Source organism: Dunckerocampus dactyliophorus, chromosome 7 (genome assembly GCF_027744805.1).
Source record: "Dunckerocampus dactyliophorus isolate RoL2022-P2 chromosome 7, RoL_Ddac_1.1, whole genome shotgun sequence".
NCBI classification, from domain to species: domain Eukaryota; kingdom Metazoa; phylum Chordata; class Actinopteri; order Syngnathiformes; family Syngnathidae; genus Dunckerocampus; species Dunckerocampus dactyliophorus.
In genome coordinates, this window is record NC_072825.1 from 25,249,070 (window position 1) to 25,260,935 (window position 11,866).

The 11,866-nt window shown below is 41.3% G+C and overlaps 1 protein-coding gene across 1 annotated transcript; it reads left to right on the forward strand.

Annotated features, from left to right (window-relative positions):
• Positions 1–1,257: 1,257 nt before the first annotated feature.
• LOC129185161 (meckelin-like) lies at positions 1,258–11,461 on the forward strand. The gene is made up of 14 exons (XM_054781902.1): positions 1,258–1,453; positions 3,307–3,405; positions 3,495–3,593; positions 3,668–3,754; positions 7,308–7,407; positions 7,480–7,619; positions 7,689–7,829; positions 7,910–7,987; positions 8,178–8,294; positions 10,322–10,438; positions 10,654–10,761; positions 10,823–10,925; positions 10,993–11,135; positions 11,219–11,461. The coding sequence occupies exons 1-14, from the start codon at positions 1,394–1,396 to the stop codon at positions 11,297–11,299; spliced, it is 1,473 nt and encodes a 490-aa protein (XP_054637877.1). The 5' UTR covers positions 1,258–1,393; the 3' UTR covers positions 11,300–11,461.
• Positions 11,462–11,866: the final 405 nt, after the last annotated feature.

The window sequence follows — 11,866 nt, forward strand, 5'->3', positions numbered from 1 at the left end:
CCCGATTTGTGTTTGTCACACTTAAATGAGAAAAGAGAGACGCCAGTCCACCTCGGCGATGCTGTGAAGAGTGCAGGGTCAAGCCGGCGTTTTTAGTCCTGGATGACTTGGAAGTTGAGTCTCTCAGTAGTTAGTGATAATCTAGGGGGCTCTTAGATGAGTCATCCATGAGTCATGTACAGAAATGTAAAATGTTGATGTGACCTCATGTAAAAGGAATGAAATGACTGTGAGCTCCATCACAAGAATTACAGGAAGTTATGAGAAATGTTATTTTTACTGCCAACTGCCAAGTACTACTGGTTGTGTATGCTGATTCACTGCAAGGGGGGGAGGAGCTGATTGGACAAGCAGCTCTTTGCAGTCCCCCCATGGGAAAGGGGGTTTCCATCAAGTGCAGAAGAGCATTCCAATAAGATGACTCATCAGATGAGTCGCTGGGGGGAGGAGCTGAATGAACAAGCAGCTCTTTGGAGTCCTCTCAAGAGAAAGGGGGTTTCCATCACGTGCAGAAGAGCATTCCAGTAAGATGACCCATCAAATGAGTCGCTGGAACCTTCTGGAAAGCAGGCGGGGTCGACGTTGGAGAGAATAAAAGGAGCGAGTTGTTGGTCATCAGGGCTTTTTCTGTGCAAACCCCTGGATGATCTGTGTCACACAGGACTGTACCTAGAATTGGAGTTTCCTGTGATAGCCACCTGAGAGCGGGAGAAAATACCATTCTCTATAGTAGGAATCAATCCAAGGCCCAACTGTGAGGAAAGGAGAGGTGGATGAAATAGGGCCGTCTCTACACAGTAGGCTGTGGGCCGTCTCTACACAGTAGGCTGTGAAAACCTCTGTGAATTTCCTTCGCCCCTTGCTTCAAACTCTAATCCCTTCGAGGGGGGAGGCTTAACTCACTTGCGTCAGTTAAGGTCAGTGTTCATGACTCCATAAGAAAGACACTGGGAAAAAACGGCCTGCATGGCAGAGTTCCAAGACGAAAACTACTGCTAAACAAAAAGAAAATTAAGGCTTGTCTCAATTTTGATGATCCCCAAGACCTTTGGGAAAATACTCTGTGGTCTGACGAGACAAAAGTTGACCTTTTTGGAAGGTGTGTGTCCCATTACATCTAAAAGCAACGCCACATTTCAGAAAAAGAACATCATACCAACAGTAAAATATGGTGGTGGTAGTGTGATGGTCTGGGGCTGTTTGCTGCTTCAGGACCTGTAAGACGTGCTGTGATAAATGGAACCATGAATTCTGCTGTCTATCAAAAATCCTGAAGGAGAATGTCCGGCCATCTGTTCATGACCTCAAGCTGAAACAAACTTGGGTTCTGCAGCAGCACAATGATCCAAAACACACCAGTAAATCCACCTCTGAATGGCCTCCAAACCCTCCAATGTGGCTGAATTACAACAATTCTGCAAAGATGAGTGGGACAAAATTCCTCCACAGCGCTGTAAGAGACTCTTTTTTTGCAAGTTATCGTAAGCGCGTGATTGCGGTTGTTGCTAAGGGTGGCCCAACTAGTTATTAAGATCTCTTTTTCACACAGGGCCATGTAGGTTTGGATTTATACTCCTTTAATAAGTTTCATTTAAAAACTGCATTTGTCTTCAGTTGTGTTGTCATTGACTAATATTTAAGTTTGTTTGAATATTTAAATTTGTTTGATGATTGACTGGTGACCAGTCCAGGGTGTACCCCGCTTCTCACCCAAAGACAGCTGGGATAGGCTCCAGCTGAGACCCTAGTGAGGATATGCGGTACAGAAAATGAATGGATGGATGGATGGAACTGAAGCATTTAAGTGTGACAAACATGCACAAAAAAAGAAATCAGAAAGGGGGCGAACACTTTTTCACACCACTGCAAATGACGAATGAATGGAACTTATTGTTGATGCAGACTTCCCGTACATTCTGGCAAGATTGAAATATATTGTTTCTCACCTTTTATCAAAGGGCTGGCACTCACAACTTTCTGTGGCCCCATGGCGAGTTATTTAGGACCAATACTGTATGAATAAACAGACATTTTGATGAAAGATTTTTACAAAAACCGAGGCGCACGAAAACGAAGGTTTGACTACAGTTTTATGTATGATGTACACAGTGGACTATACAGTCATCCCTTGCCACGTTTTGCTTCGAATTTTGCTGCTTCACTCTATCAGTTTTTCAAAATATATTAATAAATGAGCACAGTTTCATTGTTGACTACGGCCTATTATTTCTCCAAAAATGTATTATCTTGTATTATCTATCTTGTATTATCCCCCTTGTGGGAACACAAGCCGGTCCGTGGGTCAAAAAAGATTGGGGACCACTGTTTTACATGATGACTCTTATAATATTTCACTTGCTTTCATTTCGTCATTTACAGTTTGTTTTCTTCCGGTGTGTATAAAACCTTGTGCAGCATGAAGGAAAAAATAAGTAAAAAATGTTGACTTAATCACACATTTTCTAAGTAATGTCTGTATGTAAATTGAACAATAGTTCATTGGTGATAATAAATTATTAGATGTATATATTGAAGCGTCAATGTCGTGTTCATGATGAAGAAGGTCAGAAAACAGTTGGAGTAGAAAACACAGGTTTATTCTGAGCTCAGGGTGTTTTAATATGCAATATTCATTTATTGATATACTGTATAACAGGGGTCAACGTTTTTTCTTTGCGAGAGCTACTTTTGGAAAATGAAAATGGCCACGAGCTACTCATTTTTGTAGAAATGATTTTCATACCTTATTCCAACCCAAACAAATCAAATATGCTTGTTTTACCAAAACACTCACAAAATGCTGGTATCCACAACTCAGATTTTATGTTTCACAATACATTTCTTTCTAGTGTTCTCACATTAACTGAAAACCTAAATGAAAAGCAGGCCTGCGGGCGCCTCATGTGGTTGTGGGGGGCTACCCGGTGCCCGCGTGCACTGTGTTGGTGACCACTGCTGTATAATATATATTAATGACGATAAAGTACAAATCACGTCCAAGCTTCATACAAGAAACTTTAAACCTGACCCATTATTAAATAAGCCAAATGTACGATTGGTGCAGTATGACTATTGCACAGTGCTTGTATGTGTGACGATATCAAATGATAACACAGATCAAAACCATACCAGTGGCCACTTACATAGCTGAGGTTTTATGACACTTTAATTTGCACCCTCAAGTCTAATTAAAACAAAAGTAAATGCCAGTAAAACTCACAAAACAATCAGCAGAGAAAGGAAAGGGAGAGCAGGTGTCTGATAGGTGGACAAAGTCAAGTACTGTGTGTTTTTATGTGTGCGCAGACTGCACTGTGTGGGCTGGCTGGTCTGGCGGCGGTCTTGTCAGTGCTGAAGACGGTCAGCTGGAGGAGGAGAATCGCCTCACCTGTCATTGACTTGAGGGTAACGCTCAAGTGATATCAAAAACGTCCATTTTCCAGTGTGAAACTTGATGTTGATGTCATGTTCTTGTCATGTCCTCCCTCTTGAAGGTCATATTGATGTTTTGTTTGTTTTATGCTGGAGATCTGGCCAATGTTTTCCTCATTGTCTCTGTAGGAACAGCAATCTACTGCCTCATGCGATGCAAGGTTAGCTTTAGTCATGGTTGACTTTGGCTTCATCCTTGCATTTTTAAAGTATATTTCTTTATATGTGTGTTTAGGCCCAAAAGTGTGTGACGTTGAGCTTTCCACAGCCTCATGAAGAGGAGCACTTGGTGACGTATATCATTTGTGCCTTTGCTCTCAAGGTGAGTCAGTGGAACATCTCGCCACTAGCCACACAGAAATATATTGTATATTAATACAATATAATATTCTATACTATATGTGAACAAAAACAAATCAGGCTTCACTACGCATCCTAAAATTCAGCCTGAAGCCCAGACAACCATCCGTCAGTCAGCTACAGATGTGGTATCTGGAGGTTTGATAATTTTGTTTTTCTTTAGCGAATAGGCTAACTTACAATGATGTGAAAATGTGGGTGTACTGTGGGGGTGTCAAAAGTGTGGCCCAAGGGCCATTTTTTGTTGTTGTTGTTGTGCGGCACATTCTAAAAATATAATTTTAATATTAAAATACAAAAAACAGCAGCAAAAAATGGGAAAAACTCAGCAGTAATTTTACAAGAATAAAATCGAAATATTCAGAGAAAAACGTTGTAGTCTAATGAGAAAAAGTCGTAATTTTACTAGAATAACGTCGGAATATGAGAAAAAAATTATTTTAAAGGCATAGTTAAGATTTTTTGACATAAACTTGTATGACATCCCCATCAACATTGTAGCGCATTAACAGTGATTTTTTCCCCCACTTGGTCCCGTGAGCCAAGTTCTTGTCGTTTTTTGTGTTTAACAAAGTCATTCCGGCTAGTTGGTGGGGTCACTTAAGTAAAGCGTTCTGCGTCTCAAAACAATGGGTTCAAAAGAGTAATACATCTGCATCACAAAACTGTTCCCTCCAAAAAAAGTCATAACTCTAAATTGCTCGGCGCTATTTTGTCTCCGTTGGTATCACTGCATGCTACCACCAGCTGTCAACTGTTGGGCACAGTTCCCTCACCTGCTTCACATTGGTTACTGCTAGGACAGTGAAAGTAAACATGTTTGACTACGAAACAAGTGATGGCGACATTCCTTTTAGCACAAAGCCAAAGGTATACCTATATGAACAGAAATAAACAGATGCCGAACTTCGTCGGATGGAGTTACAAATGGCGGAGAGAGGAGGGACAGTTGTAGATGTCAGTAGACCATACCGAGTCACTTTTTTCCATCTTATTTTGACTGCTTTCCAATTGAGTATAGCTAGTTCTTACCTGGAAGAGCAGATCTGTTAGGCCACCACAAATTGGGTCCGTTGAACTCCTGGATGGCAGAACACCTTAGCAGCCTGACCCAACTGCAGCACTCCAGATCTGAACTGGGATGGAACGAACAGTCTTCCCTCCAGGCATCCCTTCGCCGGATCCATGCCAGCTGTGGCCTCAGTCACTCTCCTTCACCTCCCACTGGTGCGCCCCCAATACCCTGGCTACAGTACAATAGTCTCTGGATTCTCGTCCACATTCGCCGGGCCGAAGATTCTCGATAGGACGTCGGGCTTGGTGCTCCGTGATCCTGGTCTCTATGTGATAGAAAAGTTGAATCTGGTTAGGAATAATGACCATTGTGCCTGGCGCGGAGTTGAGCCCCTGAGCAGTACGGATATATGCCAGGTTCTTATGGTCCGTGATCACTACAAATGGCTAGGCAGCACCCTCCAGCCAATGTCTCCACTCCTGCAGCGCAAGAACGATGGCCAGCAGCTTTCGATTCCCCACGTCATAGTTCCCCTCTGCAGGTGTGAGGCGACGCGAGAAATGCACACGGGTGGAGCCTCTGGTCGACCAGGGATCTCTGGGACAGGACGGCGCCCACTCCTGCATCTGAGGCGTCGACTTCTACAATAAGTTTCAAAGGCGGATCAAGATGAGTAAGCACCGGACCAGTGGTAAATAGAACTTTGAGTGTAGTAAATGCAGACTCCGCCTCCGGGGTCCAGACAAAAGGTACTTTAACTGTTGTCAGCCTTGTCAGAGGTTCAGCTTTGACACTAAAGTTGAGGATGAACATCCGATAGAACTTCACAAATCCCAGGAACCTCTGCAAGTGCTCTCTGATGTAGGAGGAGGCCAATCGACCACCGCCCGGCTTTTGGCGGTATTGGCTCTAAGCTTGCCCTTCTCCACAATATAGCCCAAAAACGTGACAGAGGATGAGTGAAACTCGCACTTCTCTGCCTTCACAAACAGACGATTCTCCAAAAGACGCTGGAGTAACTGACGCACATGCTGCACATGCTCCTGTAACGAATTAGAAAAAATGTAAATGTCATCTAAATAGACAAAGCAGAATTGGTTGACCATAGCTCTTAACATGTCATTAATAAGGCACTGATAAACGGCTGGTGCGTTGGTGAGCCCGAATGGCATGACGAGGTACACCTAGTGTTCTAACGGTGTATTAAAAGCTGTCTTCCACTAGTCTCCATCCCTTATGCGTAATATTTTAGAAGAGTGTAACGAGGAAAATGCCGAGTCCATAAGAGGTAAAGGATACCGATTCTTAAGTTATTTCATTTAATCCCCGGTAGTCTATACAAGGTCGTAAGGACCCATCCTTCTTTTCAACAAAGAAAAAAAACGCCCCTAGTGGAGAGAATGAGGGGCGGATGAGTCCTGCTGTGAGTGAGGAGAAAATGTACTCCTTCAAAGCCAGGTGCTCCGGACCAGAAACATTATTATATAACTTGCCATTAGGTAACAGTGCGTCCGGAAGCAACTTGCTGGCACAGTTATAAGGACGATGAGGAGGGAGGCTTTGAGCCCTATCCTTACTAAATACGAGCTGGAGGTTGTGATAAACCTCTGGAACCCGAGATATCAATCTCTTCGACTGGAGCTGAGAAGCGGAACTCTGGGGCACACAAGAGCGTAAACAAGCTGGCATAACAATAACTACCCCAATTGATGACCTGGTTATGGTTCCAATCAATATTAGGGTTATGTAGCTTTAACCATGTGAGACCCAAAACCACCGGTGCTGACTGAGAAGGTATGACATAGAACTTGATGGACTCGTGGTGATTGCCTGACAAATGAAGAGATAATGGCTCCGTCTGGTAAGTAACTACAGCAAGTAGCCTCCCATCCAACGAGTGAACCTCTTTAGGATCCTGTAACTTAATCTTAGTTGACTTTGTTGATATGTTCACTTTATGCATCTCATAACTTCATGTGTCCTCATTCACATGTGTATATATACAAGCGGATGCCTTTGTAACAGCCTTGTACACATACAGTAAATGTGAGTTCCAATTTAAGTCAACATGTATACAGTATATACAAGCGGACGCCTTCATAACGGCCTTGTACATATAAATGTAATAATGTGATAAGCCCCATAACAACAGTGTACCGTATGTGTGGTATGTAAAAGCAAAAAGCTTTCTTTACTAATCTTTATCAATCCTCCCAGTTGTATCGCCCAAGAACTTAAGGTTCTTGCGCCCTCCAGAGGTTAACTTTAGTATTTACAAAAAGTGTGAATGATCCCTCAATCCTTCAACACTAACATTTAAATTTGTTTGATGATCTCAAAAATTAAGTGTGCCAAACATGCACTGTATTGTGTCTTCTTTTCTGAGGCAAATGGAGTCACCTGGTTACGACCTTTGACCTTTGACCGTATCAAATCAATTTGACCCGTATCGCATCAATCAAATTTCAAGTATGTGGATCATTCTCTTATGACGTTCCAGGCGATCCAGTTCCTCCACAAGCTGGCTGTGCAGTTGTCTGTTGACGTCTTCTTTCTTGACTGGGAGAGACCACGCACCACAGCCAGCAAGACTGTATCAAGTATTGAAATGTTTATTTATATTCTGTGCCGATTTCATGTCTGTTTACTATGTTCTACATTTGTGTTGTTAGCCAATGGTCTGCAGAAACGTGATCCCTCCCCCATCAGCATCTGGAGGACATACTTTGTGGCCAACGAGTGGAACGCGATCCAGACCATCCGCAAGATATGGCCGACCTTTCAGATCATGGCTGTGCTCTTCTTCCTTGAAGTACTTCTTACTCTGCCGACTCTTGTTTTGTCTGCTTTGGTTATAATACCCTTTCATAACACCATTCAGGTGTTGGGTTTCTCTAAATTCGCACTCAAGGACCCCTTGCCTCCTGCACAGCAGTCCCCCCAGGTGTCCACACCTTCACACAGCCGGATCCTGCGTTACGGCCTTGCAGCAACACTTTGGCTTTGCATTGGGTTTCTCCAGGTGACTTATTTCTCGCATTACATCACTTAAAAAGTGACAAGCTGTGATCACATTGTAAATATGATCCTATATCCACACAGGTCATTTTCTCTGTCTTTTATGAGATTTGTGTGGATGACAAAATCCGCCAGTTTGTGGATCTCTGCTCCATCAGTAATGTGAGTCACAATGTGTCCAGCTGTACTCTTAAAAGTACTGACATGTTCACAGAGGTGCCATATAGCGGGGAAAAGTTAGGACAAATTCTGACAGGGGCCCACAAAATAGTTGTGGTGACAACAGCCATCCAGGTGGGTGATTTTTTTTTTTATCCACTCCCAACTTAAAATTGTGTTTGGTCTTTTGCAGATTTCAGTGCTGCTCTTACCTCACCGCTGTTTTGGCTACTACATTCATGGACGCTCAGTGCATGGCCACGCTGATACCAACATGGAGGAGATGAATAACAACCTGAGGAGAGAAGCGGTGTGTGTTCAGCATTGACACTTGCGTTTCACTCTGGCACGCTCACAAATCAGCCCCAATTATTTGCACATCTATATGTGCCCTGCGATTGGCTGGTGACCAGTCCAGGGTGTACCCCGCCTGTTGCCCAAAGTCAGCTGGGATAGGCTCCAACATACCCCCGCGACCTAATGAGAAGCGGTATAGAAAATGAACGGATGGATACAGTATAACAGAGGTCTCCAAAGTGCAGCCTGAGGCCATTTGCAGCTTGCGACTGTTTTTTTATTGGATTCTAAAAATAGTTAAATTAACAAGACAGATAAACTACAACAACAGCAAATTTAAAAAAATCAGCAGTAATTTTACAAGTAAAGTGAAAACATGAAGAGAAAAAAGTTCAAACCTAACAAGAAAAAGTCCTAATTTTACGAGGATAACATTATTAAAGAAAAAGCGTTATGGGAATAAAGTCATAATTATGAGAAGAACATTTAGAAGTACAAAGTTGAAATAGTTGGAATGTTTTAAACAGCAGCAAATAAAAACTGCTGTAATTTTACGAGAATAAGTAAAAATTTTAAAAGAAAAAAACTCATATTCTAATGAGAAAAAAAACCCAGCAGAAATAAAACCAAGTGTAATTTTACGAGAATAAAGTAAAATAAGAAAAAAAAAACATTCTCATATTCTAAAAAATTGCAATTTTACAAGAATAAACTCGCAATATTACAAAGAAAAATAATGTCATTTTAGTAGCACAGTGTTGAAATATATAGTTGTAATCGTAATATTATGAGAAGCAAACTAAATTTTGGAACGGTCTGAATTGGTTAAGAAATGTGGAAGTTGTTAGAACGCTTAAGATGAAAGTCATTTTTCATTCCGAAAAATGGGAATGTCGTGAAAGGAATTCTTGGGATGTGGAAAATGGCTATGCCGCACTCTCCCCCAGTAGATATGTAGCCATCTAGCTGTGTGTCGGATGAACGGGTCGGATAGTTTTTTCTGTGTTTTTGTTTTATAATTTTTACAATTATCTTTCTTTTGAGCTTTGTGTTGTTTGGTTTTTAGTCTTTTTCTTAGAATCTTTATGTATTTTCCTCCATCCATTTTCTATGCCGCTTCTCCTCATTAGAGTTGCAGGGGTATGCTGGAGCCTATCCCAGCTGACTTTGGGCGACAGGTGGGGTACACCCTGGACTGGTCGCCAGCCAATGGCAGGGCACATATAGACAAACAACCATTCACACTCACATTCATACCTATGGACAATTTAGAGTCTCCAATTAACCTAACATGCATGTTTTCGGAATGTGGGAGAAAACCGGAGTACCCGGAGAAAATCCACGCACGCACGGGGAGAACATGCAAACTCCACAGAGAAATGCCCAATGGAGATTCGAGCCCTGGTCTTCCCGATCTCTCTGTGACTGTGTGGCCAACATGCTATCCACTAGACCACCATGCGGCCCCTATATATTTTCCTTTTTTTAATTATTTATATTTATTGTTCCTTTTGTTTTTTAGTCTTTTTGATTTAATATTTTCTTTATTTTAACATTTATTTTGGTATTTAATATTTTTGTTTTATTGTGTATTTTTTCGTTTTGTTTTCTTTTATTTTTTTATTTCATGTATTCTTTTTTTAAATATATATTTTAAATGTTATTTTTATTTCTATGGAAGTTAACAAAAGGAGACACCAACACACATTCTTAATTATTTGAAATTATTAATACATCAAAAGTTTGCCTCACACACACACCACGTAACAGAGGGGGGGGGGTTAAAGAGTGTTTGGGGGTTGTCAAATATACTGTACGTATCTTAATTAAAACGCCTGGACTCATGTAACGTAAAAAGAGCTAAACTGTCCACAACACACAACAAATTTTTCTGCAATTTCTATCAGATCTTTGTCTCCAAACTTAATGGTCATGTATTAAGCCAACAGTTCCTAAGATTTGGCGGTCTTTGGCCTTCAGGGGGAGCCCCTATGTAGGCAAGTTCACTAGTCACCAGGTTGTCATTTCCTGTATTTCAAGGAGTCAAGGTGTGGCCGACGAGGTCTTCTTCCCAACACGGACATCCAGACCTTCCAGGTGGCCCTTTCCACCCAGCTGCGATCCCATTATGACAGGATCCAGGAGTCCTTCACTACGGTGTGTACTTGTCTCCACACATACTTATAACAATATCAACAGTAACAATATGAACAACTAAACAAAAAAATAAAATACACAGAAAAATATGGCTCTGACCACACTACTATCCATCCGATACTCATATAGTACTACTATAGTTGGATCGATCCACGCCTCACACTTAAAAATAAAATAAATTGTTTACATTTTAATTCTTGACTGTGTTTTTCCAGAGATACAGACCATCACGGCTGATGGACCCGGCCTTAGCCAATCAGCCCGAGCAAAACATCCGGGCGTACCACACCATGAACCACTTCCTGGGATCCGTCATAGATCATGTTAGTCTGACACTGAGTTAGTTATTTGGTCCATTGCCATGCTTATTTGTCCCTCATGCAGGCCCACCCTGACATGGACTACTATGTGAGGGACAAACTAACATTAGAGAGGATCATGGGCATGGAGTTCCTTGAACCAAATGACAAGAGCATCTTTTACAATGGTATCTGTGCTGTCCTGTACTTTTCTCTGTCTTCATGCATTGTCCTAAAGCTTGTTTGTCATCGCAGATGAGGCCCACACGTTCAGTAATGTGCTCTTCTACGGACATGAGGGCACCCTGCTGTTTTTTGACACCCTGTTCTTCTGCATCATCGACCTGGCTTGTCAGAATTTCGTACTAGCAGCCGTGCTGACGTACGTGGAGCAAGTGGTTAGTATTTTGTGCATGTACTGCATACACCTTTCCCAAGAGAGACTTGATTATGCATTGAAATGAATTAACTTCCCAAACAGATCTTTAAAAACATCCGACTTTGGCTCGGGAAGAAGAACCTGGCCTTCAAAAGTCAGGTGGATGAGAGATTTTTTTTGTAATTACCAAGACAAATAATTTGTAATAATAATGAAAGGTCAACGGTGTCCATTTTTTTTGCTGTTGCCCTTTTTAGACAATACTGTTTTCATTTCAGCTTGTTGACTGTAATGTTCTGTGTAAAATCTGATGCTATTGATTAAAGTTGTTCTACTTTCAGTGTACTACATTGTCTGAAGTTTTTTCTGGAGATATATTCTTTGTCAATGCAATTCAATTAACTGTACAGTTCAACTATACAGTAGTCATAGTCAGTAGCTCGGTTAAATGTATAAAATAATATATAGCAAATATAATAATACATTATTAATGTATTGACCTAGTATTTGATGTCTTGTTCGGGACCGGAGTGCCGAACGCAGCCTTAAAGTTTAGCAAACAAAGGAGTGGTGATAAATTTACAATAGCAGAAATATGTTGTCCTTTTTGATTACTTTTGATTACTAATTTCACTGATATAAAGATCATTTTTTTAATTAAGAAAAACTAATGTCAATACTGTAATACAAGACACATTTTAAGGTATTTACAAAATATACACACAAACTATTGTAGTCTAGATTGTAGTT